At 52.2% G+C, this 18,174-nt stretch overlaps 1 protein-coding gene across 1 annotated transcript; it reads right to left on the bottom strand.

Moving 5' to 3' along the window:
* Positions 1–720: 720 nt before the first annotated feature.
* Positions 721–14,012, bottom strand: UBXN6 (UBX domain protein 6). Its single transcript, XM_038383867.2, has 11 exons — positions 13,921–14,012; positions 7,447–7,604; positions 6,966–7,027; positions 5,811–5,936; positions 5,299–5,396; positions 4,381–4,456; positions 4,212–4,296; positions 3,064–3,283; positions 2,763–2,893; positions 1,808–1,953; positions 721–1,415 (listed from the first exon to the last, which is right to left on the bottom strand). Exons 1-11 carry the CDS (start codon positions 14,001–14,003, stop codon positions 1,287–1,289), a joined length of 1,314 nt encoding a protein of 437 aa, XP_038239795.1. The 5' UTR covers positions 14,004–14,012; the 3' UTR covers positions 721–1,286.
* Positions 14,013–18,174: the final 4,162 nt, after the last annotated feature.

Genomic DNA, 18,174 nt, shown 5'->3' on the forward strand with positions numbered 1-18,174 from the left:
TCTCCTAAAATAGGGCCTTTAAGTTAGAGGTGCATTATTTGCTCTCTAGTTGGTGCTGGGGTAGACCCATCCATTCAGCTGTAGGGGGGCAGTTTTGCCTCTCTCCATAGCCAAGTTCACTAGCTTGTGTTAAATTCCTCACTTGACCTCTACTTCAATCTGCAACTGGAGGCAGCAGTAGCGTGATATCAGATTACATAGACATACAGGCTTGGTATCTTCCCTCCTCCTCATTTAGAAATTAAGCCTGGAACCTGTCTCCCTCTACCCCACACGGACTATAAGTAAGGCTACATTTTAGTCAAGAGTATTTTTAGGAAAAACGTCATGGACAGATCATGGGCTAACATTCACAGGCCTGTGACCTGTTCATGACTTTTACTAAAAATATCTAGTGTGACCAAGACTTGGGCAGGATGCTGGGGGAGGTGGAGAAACTGGTAGGGGCTCCCTGTCCCTGCAGATCCTAGGCAGCAGAGGGGCCAGAGAAGGGGCTCTGCTGATCCCACTGGCTGGGAACTATAGCCCCTTGGTCCCTCCATGACCTAGGAGCTGCAGGGTCATGCTAGTAGGAGCCAGGAATCCCTAAGCCCCCTCCTGTACTGCTGCTGCTGGCCCTGAAACAGCACCAGCTGCTATGGAAAGTCAGAATCAGTGATCTCTGTGACAAACGCACAGCCTTAACTGTAAGGCAAGTTAACTCAACCTGACTCAAGGAAATTGCATTTCCAAATATTTCATTTAATCAATTTAACAAATTCGTTAACATAATTAGTGTTTTAAACAAAAGTCTCATTCAGCAGCAATTTTTGTACAATAGAAGCATAAGGAAAAGTGAACACTAGACCTGCCCACTATCAAAACTCAATGGGATAGTCTTGCAGCCATCCTCTTTTTGCTACAGTTGAGTATGGTGGATGTTTATTTTCTATAGCCAATCTAGAAAAGAGATTAAACAGTAACCAAAGTAACTTTTTACAATAAGTTATATAAAAGCAGCACATTTAAAGTTTTTCTGGGTAAGATTGTCTTCAGACTATTCAATCTGTTTAAACACAGTCTTCATGTCCCATTATATAGCCACTCCTCTCTGAACTGGAGGTGATAATGCATTGTGCATTAGCATACTAAAACCTGGCCTCCTAATGCTCTAGCTAAAATTGAAGTCTTCCCTCAAGTTTGTGACAAATAGTTCAGGCAGCTTCCATTTTCATGCTTGAGGAGTGCAGGGGAGGAGGCAACAGCACATAATAGAGCCAACTGCACTGAATCCAAACCTGTTTATTTCATGTCAATATTTGGACAGCAGAAAGGAGTTCTGGTTTCAAGGGGCTTCCTTTCTGCTCTTCTCCTGAAGCTTTTATGTCTGCCATGACAGCTGCATCCCATGCGAATGTCAGGAGAGCAGAGGGCACCTAGGACAAGCAGAAAGTGTGCTAGATGTTAACAGTAACTACATTGAAGCTGATCAATGAGTATTTTACGCATCTTTAACCCATTGAAAATGGTCTTCCAGGTGTACGAGAGTTGGAATGTTGGTTTTGGAAGACCTTTAGCAGGCAGGAAGACAGGACATACAGTGCAAAGTTCCTAACCCTGTGCCAAAAGCTGTCCCTAAGCTCTGAGGTAAGGGATGGTACATCTAGTGACCAGGCTGAAGTTTAACTGCACTGAGCTGAGGACAGAGCAGTTCAGTATCACAAGAGATTAGACCACCACTGGGACCAGAATTACTACAATCCCATTTCCTTTCACTGAACAGGTTTGTATCTGCTGTAAGTGGCTTCAACTAGATCACTTTACTCACCAGCCCACACTCATTGAATGCCAAGTTCTCTTCAGTCAGCTTGACACCTCCAGGTGCAAGTAGCTCAAAGGGCATCCAATCATCCCTCAGTGCTTCTCTCACAAACCTGTAGAGCATAGATATTGGCTCCCGGGCATAGAATGTCCCTATCAAGAAAAGACGACATTTTTCTGCTTATCAAGATATTAAAACTGGTTTATAGGCAGACTCGTTTGCCTGCTCTCACCAAGACCGCTTAGTTGCATATTTGGATGACATTAAGCTAGTTCATTAGGGAAGGAACCAAGGTTGATGTGATTTACTCAACGGGTAAACAATTCATAGCAACATGTTGGTTATCCCAAGAGTATCACAGCAGGGCCATAAAATACCATTGCACCTTTAACCTAAAAATAAAATCCACTGGAAAGCTTACTCAGTCTAGTAACTTAATTGCAAGATTCTAAAAAGTGTCTATTGCAAAATGCAACTGGTGTTCCTCAGGCTACAGAACCACTTTCAGCCTGTTACCCACCACATGGGCAACACACCCATTACCGTTTTAATGAACCGCTTACTGGAATCTGAGCCAGGAGATTGCTCATTTACCCTCAGCAGTATGGAAACTCTTGTACAGCTTTAGCACGAATCAAGGCATGATGCTGCCCAAGGATGTCCCAGATCTTTATACTCACCATTGGTTTAGATGGCAAGAGTGATGGATGCTTTAGAGAGAAATTTCTACAGAAGCTGCAAAAATATAGTTACCCATTGTCTCAGTCCCACGCAGTGTCTAGAAGCATCCTAGCTGGTTGAGTTATTCTATCCCCATGTTGCCAAGCAGATTCTGGCCAGCTTCTTTCCCCCTGGTCCTACCAGGTTTATGATTCTTACTCTCAAGCTACAAAGCTGAATTTCCAGAAGTTCTCTGGGGCATGTATGAAAGAGTAAGTTAAAAGACGCGGCCATTCTTTACCTTGCAGAATGTATCCATCTGGGAAACGGACTCGTAGCAGCGTGTAGTTATATTTCCGCATTTCCCTTTGTTCTTCTCTCTCCCGCATAGCCTTTGTCCTCAGCATAGAGGCCTTCTCCACTGCTTCTGTCCTTTATAGACAAGAGAGTTTTAACATGAAATAAAGCAAAGGGGTGTGTGAGATTTTCCAAACTAGAGCAACACACCGCACCAGTATGGTTAGCCCATCCTCCTCCCCACCCTCCCCAATTATGCAGCTCCCTCCTTTTACATGCAGCGCTTCCTGCTGCAGGCCACTCACCGGAGCCGCTGTTCTCGCTTTAGCTCCTCTGCTGTGAGGTTGTAGAAATCCTGGGGCAGCTCAAACTGGGCAGCTTGAGGGGAGGGTTTGAATACACTGAGCTGGCGATCCAGCTGGGCCTTCACTGGCTCACAGCTCAACAGCTGCTCCTTATAGTCCTTGAGATCCTCCAGCTTAGTCAACACTTCCTCCTTCAGCACATAGTACTCTTCTGTGGTCTCTACAAACACATGCACTAGGCTTAAGTGCCTTGTTTTCCCTTCAATCCTAATTGCTCTCCCCACAACCACGCATGGGGAGTGTATCCACTGCTATCTGTGACCTCATGGAAAAGCAGTCCTGAGAGCAAATTACCCTGAGGCAACAGGCAAGTGGCAGATTGGGGGTGGGGGGGTATAAAATGGTGATGTTACAACATACAGCAGACTTTAGAACACAGCTCTCAACCTTTCCAGACTACTGTCCGGACTACTGTCCCCCTTTCAGGAGTGATGTTTCACGTACCCCCACGTTGCACCTCACTTAAAAACTAGGTTTCAGAGTAGCAGCTGTGTTAGTCTGTATTCGCAAAAAGGAAAGGAGGACTGGTGGCACCTTAGAGACTAACAAATTTATTTGAGCATAAGCTTTCATGAGCTACAGCTCACTTCAACTTCAACAAAAGCTTATGCCCAAATAAATTTGTTAGTCTAAGGGGCCACAAGTCCTCCTCTTCTTTTTACTTAACTACTTGCTTACAAAAATCAGACAAAAAATATACGAGTGTCACAGCTCACTATTACTGAAAAATTGCTGACTCATTTTTACCATATAGTTATAAAATAAATCAACTGGAATATAAATATTGTACTTACATTTCAGTGTATAGTATACAGAGCAGTATAAAGTCATTGTCTGCATGAAATTTTCATTTGTACTGACTTCACTAGTGCTTTTTACACAGCCTGTTGTAGAACTAGGCAAATATGTAGATGAGTCGATGTACCCCCAGGAGACCTCTGCCTACGCCCACAGGTATGTGTACCCTGGTTGAGAACCACAGCTTTACAGGGCTCCAACAGTAATCAAAGCTGCCTCCCAGAGACGTACTGTTCCTCCTCACAAATAGCTGACCCCAATCTCAGGTCTAATACAGGTTGATTTCTTGCCTTGTCCTGGAACAGGCAGCATTTCCTTCTCAAACCCAATAGCCTGGAGAAACTCATGTGTCCCTTCTAGACAGTTTATCCTTTCCTAGAAGATAAGGAGAGGGTTAGATTTAATCAGCTACAGAGTGGGAATTCCTCCATGTGGCAACTGCAAGCGTCTGAACCTCACCTGAAACACTTTATTCTGCAGTTTGATCTTCCGGTACTTCTCCTCCTCTGGATGGAGGTGGATGTTATCCAGATATCTGCGGAAGACAGGACCATCACTCACTTCATTCACAACAGGCATGGATGCTCAGATCACTTGTGAATCTTAGGTCCCATTTAGTGCCAAGATCAAAGTTTAAAAACACATTACTTGGATCCAAAGAGCTCTCCAAGTGTCTCCTCTCCACTAGCACTTCCATCTTTCCCAGGCTTCTTTATCCCAAGAGAAAACTATTTCTGAAAACTCATGCAGGATACCCCACTACTTTACTACTGGGTCATGTGCATTGCACTAACTGCCTCGCCCATCTGTCTCCAGATAGGAATCTTTAGGAATCCCCACTGGACACAACTAGGAAACACAAAAGCCCTGTGACTATGATGGGATGGCAGGAGACTACGGGGTTCATTTGCATTCCAGCATCCAGACCGCTCTTTATGCACACTGCTATGGTGTTGCCAGTTTGAAACAAGCTGCAATTGGTGTGTCCCCCTCGACAGTCTGCTTTGCAGCCAAAGCCTCACGCTTCGGAGGCTAACCTGGCATCAGAGGGCACTCATTTCACTCAGAGGGACGATCCACCTGGGGTACTTAGTTCTAGGAGTACAGGAATCACTTTTAAGATCTAGTTAATCTCTCACAAGTTTTATTTCCTGGACTGCACATTATACAGTCTAACAGACTTCACCATTAGGAAATATTTCCAAATCTTCACTGTCAGTTTTCCTTTCGGCACCACCCAGAGCACAAGAAAATCCCCTCCCCATTAACCTTATGGGAAAGGGGCAATTGCTTTCACCCACGCCTTCTCGTCTGGAGAGGTGACAAATTTCATGCATCTGTGAGCTGGGCACCGCACAAGGCATTCAGACCACTTACTTGGCAACAGTCTCAACACCAAGTTTCACTTTCTCTCGGTCCCTGTTGAAGGTGTGAATCTCCATGATTGAGGCAGCCACTGGGTCTCTAGAGAAATGCTGAGGGAAAAGGACAGAAGCGTCAGCTGACTGTCAAAGCCAATTTCAGAACCAGAGGGGCAGACTGAACAGAGTTCTGGAGACTAGTGCTCCTGCCAAACTCAGAGGAAGGAGTCAGGGCAGGCATTTGTCAACTATCAACATCTGGATTTACAGTCCTTGAAGAGACGGAAGCTTTGGGGGGGAAAATGGAGACAGCAGAGGGCTGTCATTTTGTACGTTGGTGGTAGAGGAGAGAGCATGTTGTTCTGCATAAAGTATCAAGCCCAAGGATGCCTGAGAGTCTGGCTGAGCCCATCCCCCCCAGAGGGCATTTCCAATGGGTTACACTGCACTTAGGGACCATGTCAAGGATTTAATAAGATGGAAGGCAGGAAATGGTGAAAAGTCTGGTCTGCAAAGGACCTCACTTACCAAGAGGATGGCCTCTTTTATGTGTGCTTCCTTCTGGTCTTTCCTTACGGTGGCCCCAGTTAGTGGGCAAATGAAATAGACCCCTGACACTGACAGTCCAGCTGTTTCTTCCTCAACCGCAGGATCCTGAAGAAAGAGCTGAAATCAAACGTTGGCTCAAAGGGGGAGAACCTTTGACGCCTATCTCCCTCATGCACAGCTTTCTTGCTAGTGCAACTCAGGGAACACATGAGACTGACATCTCCCCTCTGAATATCTCAGCATACCTCATGGGCTGTCTGGATTATTCAGCCACATAGCAGCACTGAACAATGCTACCCAAAACTTGAATAAGATCGCTTCTAACATAATGGAAGGTACCTTCCAAGAAGCTACCTGAAGGCATTCTGAAGAGATACCAGTAACAACCCCTCCACATAAGAGCAGAGGAATGGAACGCTACCAGTCAAATCACCCAAGGTTTGCAAAGCACTTGTAACTAAAAAGGGTAAATGCTTGGCAGCCATGGAGTTCAGAAGCTGTCAGCACTTGTTATACCCCTAGTCTCTAGTTATGTTAAAAAGACTCAGCTATAGGAGATATGACTTATTTTCATCATGTGGCTTTGAGAGTAATACCACAACAGAGGGCCAGATTCCAATATCCTTGCTCACACCAAGGCAGTATCTTAATCCAGGCGTAGTCCTGCTGATTTCAACAGCCTGCGGTGCTACCCATTATGGGTATGCAAATTTGGCTCAGGGCCAATCAATAGGACTAACTCTCCTACACACAGAAACTCACAGGCTCAGCCCAGAGAAGTTTCCGACAAGGAGTTTTTAATAAGAAAGGGGTAAAAAGTGGGTGGTCTCTTGCATCAAATGCAAAACCACTACTCTGACTCCATAGCAACTGTTCTTAAATCCTAGTTTGTCTTGCTCACTCCCCACCAAATCAGCAGCTTTCAGAAGGGATGCCGTAGTACGAACTAAAGGGTTATTAAGCTCTCTGAACCATAAGCAGCTATTTGCTCATTTTGAAAGTCAGACTCAAATCCACAGTCCCACAGCACAGGGGCTGGTATCCCTTTCCCTAGGAGATGCTCGAGCTTCATAACTCAGGGATTCTCAATTGTCCAGAGATCATATGCCCTTGAATAGCAGCATCTCCTCATACCTTGTGATCTGTGGAGAGTCTTCTCTCACTTGCTGCTGCTTCAGCCATAAGCTCCTTTTTCACTATGAGACACAAATCCAGGTTACGGTGTCAGACATGGCACAACCCGATGAACTATATAAAACTGGGGCAGGGACGCAGCAGTTTGGATTTATAATCCCGAATCAGGCAGTTGGTTCATCTCGTTTGGTACCTTGCCTCTGGCAGTGGGTCAGAACACAAAGCTTCAGAAGACTGCAACCCCCACTTCCAAGAGTGCACCTAGCTGGTTGTGCAAAACTGGCCGTGGGGGTGTGAAACTACAGGAGATGGGCTCCTCAACCCTCCATTCTGACAGACAGAAATGCCATTGAGATGAGTGTAGGCTTTGCGGGGCTATTAAATAGACTGGTGAAAATACTCCCTGTAAATGGGCACTTTGTGGACTCACAAATATGCCTGTCATGCCCCTGGACAAGAAATGGGTGTTGGCTGTTCTTACCCTGACTCTTGATGGCATCTTGGGATGAAGGGAGCCAAGGCTTGGGCTTCTGCTCCAGCCGGGCCAAGGCTGCAGCTGCTGCCCTCTGGGCCTCATCTGTGAGCCCTTGACGAGACTTTGGGGTCGCCGCTTTTGGCTTTTCTTTGGGGGCCCTTTCCCTGGTGGATAAAAGAAAGGCACAAATAAATGAACAGCCCTAGCAGGAGAGCCAGAACCCTAGAAGAGGTCAGCTGAAAGCAGATAAACCAGTGATCAGAATGAGATTATAGTTATGTTCACCTCAGTTAAAGGAGCTAGTTAGGATTTGTATATTTCCCCTTAACTTAGGCACTCAAACTACAGATGATTAAAACTGGAAGGTTTATAAAATCCAGTTTATTTTTTCCAGCTGATGTTTACTTCATGAAACTGCCTCTATTTGATCAATAAAAGCCAGACTGATCAGTTTCATATTCTGGCTATCATGCTGTAGCACTGGCATACTGTATTTGGGTTGCAGACACAACAGGAGACAGTTTAAGTTCAAGCAACTCTTCCTTAAGGTTAATAAATTACATTTAATGCAACTTAAAGATCTGGGATCTGAATTTCAGAGTCATAAGCACCTACAACTCCAACTGATGAGGAGCTGCAGGTGCTCAGTGCCTCTGAAAATCTGGCTATGAAATGGTAGGTTAACTCTGATGGTGTCCTTTAAGTACACCGTGAGCTAGTCTACACTGGGAACTCACATCAGCACAGCTTCATCTCTCAGGGATGTGAAAAACCCACATTTCTGAGAGGTGCAGCTATGCTGACCTAACCCACGGTGTACTCCGTGCTAAGTCGAGGAAAGAATTCTTCCATCAACCTAGCTACTGCCTCTTGGGGAAGTGGATTAACTACAGCAAAGGGAAAACCCCTTCCATCGGTGTAATTAGTGTCTACACTGAAGCACTACAGTGGTGCAGTGCAGGGTCCCACTGTAGTGTTCAAGAGAGAGTTCTTGGAGTCATTGTGGATAATTCTCTGAAAACATCCACTCAACGTGCAGCAGCAGTCAAAAAGCAAAAGAATGTTGGGCATCATTAAGAAAGGGAGAGATAATAAGACAGAAAATATCATATTGCCTCTATATAAATCCGTGGTACACCCACATCTTGAATACTGCGTGTGGATGAGGTCACCCCATCTCAAAAAGATATATTGGAATTGAAAAAGGTTCAGAAAATGGCAACAAAAACGATTAGGGGGATGGAACGGCTGCCATATGAGGAGAGATTAATAAGACTGGGCCTTTTCAGCTTGGAAAAGAGACGGCGAAGGAGGGACATGATGGAGATCTATAAAATCATGACTGGTGTGGAGAAAGTAAATAAGGAAGTGTTATTTATTCCTTCTCATAATACAAGAACTGGGGTCACCAAATGAAATTAATAGGCAGCAGATTTAAAATAAACAACAGGAAGTATTTTTTCAAACAATGCACAATCAACCTGTGGAACTCTTTGCCAGAGGATATTATGAAGGCCAAGACTATAACAGGATTCAAAAAAGAACTAGATAAATTCATGGAGGATAGATCCATCAATGGCTATTAGCCAGGATAGACAGGGATGGTGCCCCTAGCCTCTATTTGCCAGAAGCTAGGAATGGGCGATGGGATGGATCACTTGATGATTACCTGTTCTGTTCATTCCCTCTGGGGCACCTGGCATTGGTCCTGTCGGAAGACAGGCTACTGGGCTAGTTGGACCGTTGGTCTGACCCGGTATGGCTGTTCTTATATAGACAAGCCCTAAGCCTTTGGTTACAGGTGATCTGCAGAGAGGCGAAAGAGGGGAAGGAGTACTATGCTTTTGTTACATAGAAAAGAAGCTCTTCAAGATGATGGAGGTGGCGTTTAAACAGACTTTTACATTAGAATTTCATATCTTGTTTACCCTGAAGACTACGGACACCTAGAAGGATACCATTTGGATGCTATGAAAGGAACCCAATTGCTAGAGAACGAGATTTTTTTTCCCCGGACTTAAATAATTAACCCGTTTCACTCAGACACTTGAGAGAGAAGAGCTTTTTGTCAAGCATTCAAACCCTAGTTGCTTTAATAAGTATTCATAAACATGTCAGTCATCTAAGACATCCTTCCTCAACACCAAAGAAGACAAGCAGAATTTAAAAAAAAAAAAAAAAAAAAAAAGATTCAGGCCTTTAAGGCACCTTCCCCTTGAAAAAAGATGGACCCATTTTTTCTGAGATACTCCTCCCTCCCCCACAAAAACATGGGGAGAGGGTTGCTGTGTATCAAATACTTGTACACAATATGCTCTGCAGGAAAGCCCTGAAGACTGCACCCATTACAAAGCATGGATACCATTAGAAATGGAGAATGTCTGTTGCTAGCAGGAAATAGAATTTAACACTTTCTGCTGCTCTGCTAAACTTCCACCCTCACCCATGTATAATCCCATACAGCACTACTCTGGGCAGCTCCAAGAACAGGCTTGAACTGGAAGCAACGGCAGAGGCTCAGTGACATAACAGCTTTATAAGGTCACAAAGGAACCTGATGCCCTTGCTAGGTAGCATTGCAACTCAGCTGCTATAGGGCAGTTGGTCAAGCCTACATGGCCCAAGTTTTGAGCAGTAAATAATACTGGACTACTCCCTGAAGGCCACAGGAAATTGGATTTAATCTATGAGCCGACAACTACAAAGCCCTTGCAACTTTTAAGAAATATTGTTATTGAAAGGTTCAGTTATTCAACTAATTATTAGTAATGTTCCTTCAGGATTTAGGATAGAACTGGGGACTCTAGCCCTCTCTGTGTGTGCATTTGAGCAGGGCTGAGATCAAGCATGTGAAAGTCACATGGAAACTAAACAAAATGACACAGAATAGCAAGAACAATACATAGTGCAGCACTGACTAGGTCAGATCACTCAGAAGTTAGATTCCAGCCTAGTGGCACTTTCACCATGACTGATCTGTGTATTGGCCTAATGTTTTAAACCTGCTTCAAAACATTTACTGATCCTGAAAATATGTGAACTAGTCCATCAATACTTTTTGCAGCTCAGATAGATCTTGGGACAGCAAGTCTACACAGTGCTTCATTCTGATTGTACCCTGGCTTTCTGCAGGCGAGGGGCTTGTATTCCAAGGCAATTGTACCAGCCACTCTCTCCTGAACCAGTGGAGTTTGGGATTCTCAGCATTTATATGACATAAAGCAATCATTTTAGTCTTTCAGAGTGGTAGCCTTATTAGTCTGTATCAGCAGAAAGAAGGAGGAGTACTTGTGGCACCTTGGAGACTAACAAATTTATTTGAGCGTATCTAAGGTGCCACAAGTACTTCTCGTTCATTTTAGTCTTTGCTTGTTCTCAAGATAGTAGACCTTACAAAACTGTCAATGGTCTATTCACCACACACTGGTCTGGGAGCAGATACTTACCTCATCTCACCAGGGTGATTTTAGTTCCCAGTGTGATTATGCCACATGCACCCAGCTGGCATATTTCATAAACAGCTGAAGTACAATGATATTCAGGAAAGAGACTAACCATAACATGGTGAGGTTCTGTATTTGTCTCAACTGCCTCTAGATCAATCCTGCTCCTTTACAAGTCAAGTGATTTTTCTATCATCATCGCTGCAAACTTAACTTGGGATCTGAAAATCAGCCCCAAGAATACCAATTCTGCGGTCAGGACTTGAACAAATGTGTCCCCCGGAGCTGCACTGGGTCCCATCAATTCTTTCTTTGCTGTACCAGCTCCTGCCGGGCTAACAGGAGTAAGAACCTGGTTGTGTCAGAAGAGTCAGCAGCTCTGACTCAGACACATGTGAACCAGCTAAACAAAAGCACTTCTTTTGGGCTACAGTAAATGTTTTTCCACCTGCTGGAATTGTCTTTTAGATTCTAAAGCCAAAAGTCCCACAAGGAAGATAAAAGTTGCTCCTCTGGTGATGTGTCCTGCATCCCACTGCGAGAGTCCTCACCCCACCCACCCAGCTCAGGGCTCTAATGCTATTCCCGGAGCTTGGCACCTTTTGAAGGAGTAGAGCAAAAGGGAACCATGGTAGCTCTTGCTGCATCAGAAACAGGGAGCTCCATAGCTTCTCCCACAGAAATTGATTAGTGACAGTGGGTTTGATCTCCAGGAGCTGAGTATCCTCACGGACCCCAGGAGGAGACAGAGTCCGGGACTGGCTACCTCGTGCCATCAATAGCATTTGGCTTTCAATGCATCACCCTGATCAACTTGCACCCCACTAACAGCCCCGATAGTCCGTCCTTCCTCCCCCCTGGCTGCCCCCAGCCCGTCCTTCCTCTCCCCCCCCAATTCCTCCCTTCCCCCGCCCCCCTGGCTGCCCCCAGCCCGTCCTTCCTCCCCGCCCCCAATTCCTCCCTTCCCCCGCCCCCCTGGCTGCCCCAGCCCGTCCTTCCTCTCCCCCCCCCAATTCCTCCCTTCCCCCGCCCCCCTGGCTGCCCCAGCCCGTCCTTCCTCTCCCCCCCCAATTCCTCCCTTCCCCCGCCCCCCTGGCTGCCCCCAGCCCGTCCTTCCTCTCCCCCCCCGAATTCCTCCCTTCCCCCGCCCCCCTGGCTGCCCCCAGCCCGTCCTTCCTCTCCCCCCCCGATTCCTCCCTTCCCCGCCCCCCTGGCTGCCCCAGCCCGTCCTTCCTCTCCCCCCCCGAATTCCTCCCTTCCCCCGCCCCCCTGGCTGCCCCAGCCCGTCCTTCCTCTCCCCCCCCAATTCCTCCCTTCCCTCGCCCCCCTGGCTGCCCCAGCCCGTCCTTCCGCTCCCCCCCCAATTCCTCCTTCCCCTCGCCCCCCTGGCTGCCCCCAGCCCGTCCGTCCTCTCCCCCCCGAAATTCCTCCCTTCCCCCGCCCCCTGGCTGCCCCAGCCCGTCCTTCCTCTCCCCCCCGAATTCCTCCCTTCCCCCGCCCCCCGCTGGCTGCCCCAGCCCGTCCTGCCCTCCCCCCCCCCCATTCCTCCCTTCCCCCGCCCCCCTGGCTGCCCCAGCCCGTCCTTCCTCTCCCCCCCCAATTCCTCCCTTCCCCCGCCCCCCTGGCTGCCCCCAGCCCTCCTTCCTCTCCCCCCCCAATTCCTCCCTTCCCCCGCCCCCCTGGCTGCCCCCAGCCCGTCCTTCCTCTCCCCCCCCCCAATTCCTCCCTTCCCCCGCCCCCCTGGCTGCCCCCAGCCCTCCTCCCTCCCCCCCCCCAATTCCTCCCTTCCCCCGCCCCCCTGGCTGCCCCCAGCCCGTCCTTCCTCTCCCCCCCCCCCAATTCCTCCTTCCCCCCCGCCCCCTGGCTGCCCCCAGCCCGTCCTTCCTCTCCCCCCCCCCAATTCCTCCCTTCCCCCGCCCCCCTGGCTGCCCCCAGCCCGTCCTTCCTCTCCCCCCCCCCAATTCCTCCCTTCCCCCGCCCCCCTGGCTGCCCCCAGCCCGTCCTTCCTCTCCCCCCCCCCCCAATTCCTCCCTTCCCCCGCCCCCCTGGCTGCCCCCAGCCCATCCTTCCTCTCCCCCCCCCCAATTCCTCCCTTCCCCCGCCCCCTGGCTGCCCCCAGCCCGTCCTTCCTCTCCCCCCCCCCAATTCCTCCCTTCCCCCCGCCCCCCTGGCTGCCCCCACCCGTCCTTCCTCTCCTCCCCCCCCCCTTCCTCCCTTCCCCCGCCCCCCTGGCTGCCCCCAGCCCGTCCTTCCTCTCCCCCCCCCCCCCAATTCCTCCCTTCCCCCGCCCCCCTGGCTGCCCCCAGCCCGTCCTTCCTCTCCCCCCCCCCCAATTCCTCCCTTCCCCCGCCCCCCTGGCTGCCCCCAGCCCGTCCTTCCTCTCCCCCCCCCCCCAATTCCTCCCTTCCCCCGCCCCCCTGGCTGCCCCCAGCCCATCCTTCCTCTCCCCCCCCCAATTCCTCCTTCTCCCGCCCCCCTGGCTGCCCCCAGCCCATCCTTCCTCTCCCCCCCCCCCATTCCTCCCTCCCCCGCCCCCCTGCTGCCCCCAGCCCATCCTTCCTCTCCCCCCCCCAATTCCTCCCCCCCCCCGCCCCCCTGGCTGCCCCAGCCCGTCCTTCCTCTCCCCCCCCCCCAATTCCTCCCTTCCCCCGCCCCCCGGGCGGCCCCCACAGCCGTCCTTCCTCTCCCCCCCCCCAATCCTCCCTTCCCCCGCCCCCCTGCTGCCCCCAGCCCATCCTTCCTCCTCCCCCCCCCCATTCCTCCTTCCCCCGCCCCCTCCGGGCTGCCCCCAGCCCATCCTCCTCTCCCCCCCCCCCATTCCTCCCTTCCCCCGCCCCCCTGGCTCCCCCCCAGCCCTCTCCTCTCCCCCCCCCCAATTCCCTCCCTTCCCCGCCCCCCTGGCTGCCCCCAGCCCGTCCTTCCCTCGCCCCCCCCCCCCAATTCCTCCCTTCCCCCGCCCCCCTGGCTGCCCCCAGCCCGTCCTTCCTCCCCGCCCCCATTCTCCCCAGTCACCTCCAGGCCCCCCCGCTCCCGGTACCTGGGCGGCTCCGCCAGCTTCTGGCCCGGCCCCGCTGTTTTGAATTTCATATCCGCTTTGATGTCTTGGAAGAATTTCCGCATGGCGCCGCCGGGGGGTGCGGGGCCGGCCGCGGCCGGGGGCAGGGCCAGGGGGGCGGGGGGCGGAGAGACGCTGGCGGCTCCCAGGCACCAAAACACCTGCGGATCCACCTCCCCCTCAGCCACCGGAAACAGGAAGTCCCGCCTCTCGCAGCGGGCGCGTGACTTACCGAGCAGCCATCGGCCCTTCGAACGGGCGGGAAGCTGAGGGGGCGGGGCCTGCGCCCTTCTGTCACCTCGCGCCGCCAGTGTGACGCGACCCGGCAAGGGCGCTCTAGGCCTCCCTTCGCCTCTCTATGGTGCGAGAGGTCCGCCAAGCGCTGGAGGCAGGGCAGGGTGGTCCCGGCCTCTCCGTACCTCCCCACCCTCCCCCACACACCCCGCCCCTCCCCCATTCCTCCCCCACACACCTCGTCACTCCCCCACACTGTCCCCATCCCTCCCCCACACACCCCGCCCCTCCCCCATTCCTCCCCCACACACCTCGTCACTCCCCCACCGTCCCCATCCCTCCCCCACACACTCCACCCCTCCCCCATCCCTCCCCCCCACATCCTGCCCCTCCCCCACCATCCCCCATCCCTCCCCCCACACTGTCCCCATCCCTCCCCCACACACCCCGCCCCTCCCCCATTCCTCCCCCACACATCTCGTCACTCCCCCACCGTCCCCATCCCTCCCCCACACACTCCACCCCTCCCCCATCCCTCCCCCCCCCACATCCTGCCCCTCCCCCACCCTCCCCCATCCCTCCCCCCCACACTGTCCCCATCCCTCCCCCATTCCTCCCCCACACACCCCATCCCTCCCCCACACACTCCACCCCTCCCCCATCCCTCCCCCCCACATCCTGCCCCTCCCCCACCATCCCCCATCCCTCCCCCACACTGTCCCCATCCCTCCCCCACACACCCCGCCCCTCCCCCATTCCTCCCCCACACACCTCGTCACTCCCCCACCGTCCCCATCCCTCCCCCACACACTCCACCCCTCCCCCCACACCGTCCCCATCCCTCCCCCAACACCGTCCCCATCCCTCCCCCACACACCCCGCCCCTCCCCCATTCCTCCCCCACACACCTCGTCACTCCCCCACCGTTCCCCATCCCTCCCCCACACACTCCACCCCTCCCCCCACACCGTCCCCATCCCTCCCCCAACACCGTCCCCATCCCTCCCCCCCACATCCTGCCCCTCCCCCACCATCCCCCATCCCTCCCCCCACACTGTCCCCATCCCTCCCCCACACACCCCGCCCCTCCCCCATTCCTCCCCACACACCTCGTCACTCCCCCACCGTCCCCATCCCTCCCCCACACACTCCACCCCCTCCCCCACACCGTCCCCATCCCTCCCCCAACACCGTCCCCCATCCCTCCCCCACACACCCCGCCCCTCCCCCATTCCTCCCCCACACACCTCATCACTCCCCCACCGTCCCCCATCCCTCCCCCACACACTCCACCCCTCCCCCCACACCGTCCCCATCCCTCCCCCAACACCGTCCCCATCCCTCCCCCCCACATCCTGCCCCTCCCCCACCATCCCCCATCCCTCCCCCCACACTGTCCCCATCCCTCCCCCACACACCCCACCCCTCCCCCATTCCTCCCCCACACACCTCGTCACTCCCCCACCGTCCCCCATCCCTCCCCCACACACTCCACCCCTCCCCCCACACCGTCCCCATCCCTCCCCCACACACCCCACCCCTCCCCCACGGTCCCCCATCCCTCCCCCACACACCCGGCCCCTCCCCCACCGTCCCCCATCCCTCCCCCCACACTGTCCCCATCCCTCCCCCACACACCCTGCCCCTCCCCCCACACCATCCCCCATACATCCTGCCCCTCCCCCACCATCCCCCATCCCTCACCCCACACTGTCCCCCACACACCCCACCCCTCCCCCATTCATCCCCCACACACCTCGCCACTCCCCCACCATCCCCCATCCCCCCCACACACCCCACCCCTCCCCCATCATCCCCATCCCTCTCCCACACACCCTGCCCCTCCCCCACCGTCCCCATCCCTTCCCCACACATCCTGCCCCTCCCCCACCGTCCCCCATCCCTCTCCCACACACCCCGCCCCTCCCCCCACACCGTCCCCCATCCCTCCCCCACACATCCTGCCCCTCCCCCCACACCATCCCCCATCCCTCCCCCACACACCCCGCCCCTCCCCCACAGTCCCTCATCCCTCCCCCACACACCCCGTCCCTCCCCCACTGTCCCCCATCCCTCCCCCACACACCCTGCCCCTCCCCCATCATCCCCATCCCTCCCCCCACACCGTCCCCATCCCTCCTCCACACACCCCGTCCCTCCCCCATCATCCCTGCCCCTCCCCCACAGTCCCCCACCCCTCCCCCCAACACCCCACCCCTCCCCCATCATCCCCATCCCTTCCCCCCACAGCCCGCCCCTCCCCCACACCGTCCCCATCCCTCCCCCACACACCCCGCCCCTGCCCCCACACCATCCCCCATCCCTCCCACACACACCCCGCCCCTCCCCCCACACCAACCCCCATCCCTCCCCCACTCTATCCCCGCCCCTCCCCCACTCTATCCCCATCCCTCCCACACACACCCCACCCCTCCCCCACCGTCCCCCATCCCTCCCACACACACCCTGCCCCTCCCACACCGTCCCTCATCCCTCCCCCACACACCCCGCCCCTCCCCCCATCCCCCATCCCTCCCCCCACCCCACATCCCTCCCCCCACCTTGCTTTTAGGTGCTATTTTATTCTACTCTACATAGGTTCTTAATTCCCCCTCATCACATCAGTATTTGAATGCCTTCCAGTCATGCATTAAGCAACATGATTAACATCTGTCATATGAGATTCTTTCTTTCACTCATCCTCTCCCCAGGGGGAGAATTGCTATGCAAAAGTTTTTTAAATACAGGGTGTGGATGTTTTCATTGTGTAAATCTATGCTCCTCACTGGCACGTCCAGCTAGTTTAGACAAGTTGTCACTAAGGCCCTGTCTACACTTACAAACTTACAGCGAGTGGCACAGCCGTATCCATACAGCCATGGAGATGGGAGAGAGCTCTCCCATCAACATCATAAAACCAAGCTCAACGAGCAGCGCCTATGCCAGCAAAACATATGTCACTCAGGACAGGGGGGTTTTTCACAGCCCTGAGCGACAAAAGTTTTGCCGACATAAATGTAGTTTAGACATGGCCTAAGTCATACACACACATGATTATTTTTGTTGACACCCCATGTCAACTTTCAACGGCTTTCAAATGGTTGCTGAATTTGGCTTGCTGTTTCTAAGAGCTTCGCATAGAAATTACACCAGTTTAACTAAAATGAGATTTAATATCAATTTACTTAAATTAGTGCAAACTCCTGCGTGGATTCTCTTGAAGCCACTTAATCCTGACCTGTATCAATTTAGCTGAAATCGACTTGGAATCAACTTTAGCTAAAGCAGTAGGTTTAAAAATGTTGCACTGGTTTAACTAAATAGGTTTCAAAATACAACACTGCGTGTATCATAGAATATCAGGGTTGTCATCTAGTCCAACCCCCTGCTCAAAGACCAGGCCCAATTCTTTTCAGTGCTCTCTGTTCCTTTCTTGGCATTACGCAATGAAGGACAGATTTACAAAGATATGTTCTATTGTGCTTTGGAATCAAAGAGATACTTTCAAGTATAAAATATATGGGACTAGATTCTACTCTTGGTTACATTTGTATACATTTAACTGCCTTCAGTGGAGTTACTCTGGGTTTACATCTGGGTTTATATAACTGTCCAGAATCTGGCCCCATATATAAAAGAAGGACATTCCCTTACCAGCATTTTAACCCCCTTACCTGGGGTTATTAAAACTTAGTTACACTTTTGCAAGTTCCTTTTCAAAGCCCTGTTGTCACTAAGGCCAGATCTACATTACAGACCTATATCAAAAAGAAAAGGAAAGGAAAAGGAGGACTTGTGGTACCTTAGAGACTAACAAATTTATTAGAGCATAAGCTTTCGTGAGCTACAGCTCACTTCATCGGATGCATTTGGTGGGGTGTTTTTTTTTTCCTTTTCTTTTTGCGAATACAGACTAACACGGCTGCTACTCTGAGACCTATATCAGTATAATTACATCACTCAGGGATATGAAAAAGCCTAATGCCTTATGCATACAGTGCT

Source organism: Dermochelys coriacea, chromosome 25 (assembly GCF_009764565.3).
Source record: "Dermochelys coriacea isolate rDerCor1 chromosome 25, rDerCor1.pri.v4, whole genome shotgun sequence".
NCBI classification, from domain to species: domain Eukaryota; kingdom Metazoa; phylum Chordata; order Testudines; family Dermochelyidae; genus Dermochelys; species Dermochelys coriacea.

What these genes read in the sequence shown, in the direction of transcription:
- UBXN6 (XM_038383867.2), bottom strand. Translation starts at nt 14,003, where the DNA reads ATGCGGAAATTCTTCCAAGACATCAAAGCGGATATGAAATTCAAAACA. An exon ending in TGCAGAATAAAGTGTTTCAG is followed by an intron (nt 4,297 to 4,380) that starts GTGAGGTTCAGA and finishes CTTATCTTCTAG; the next exon opens with GAAAGGATAAACTGTCTAGA. An exon ending in AAGCGAGAACAGCGGCTCCG is followed by an intron (nt 2,894 to 3,063) that starts GTGAGTGGCCTG and finishes TTGTCTATAAAG; the next exon opens with GACAGAAGCAGTGGAGAAGG.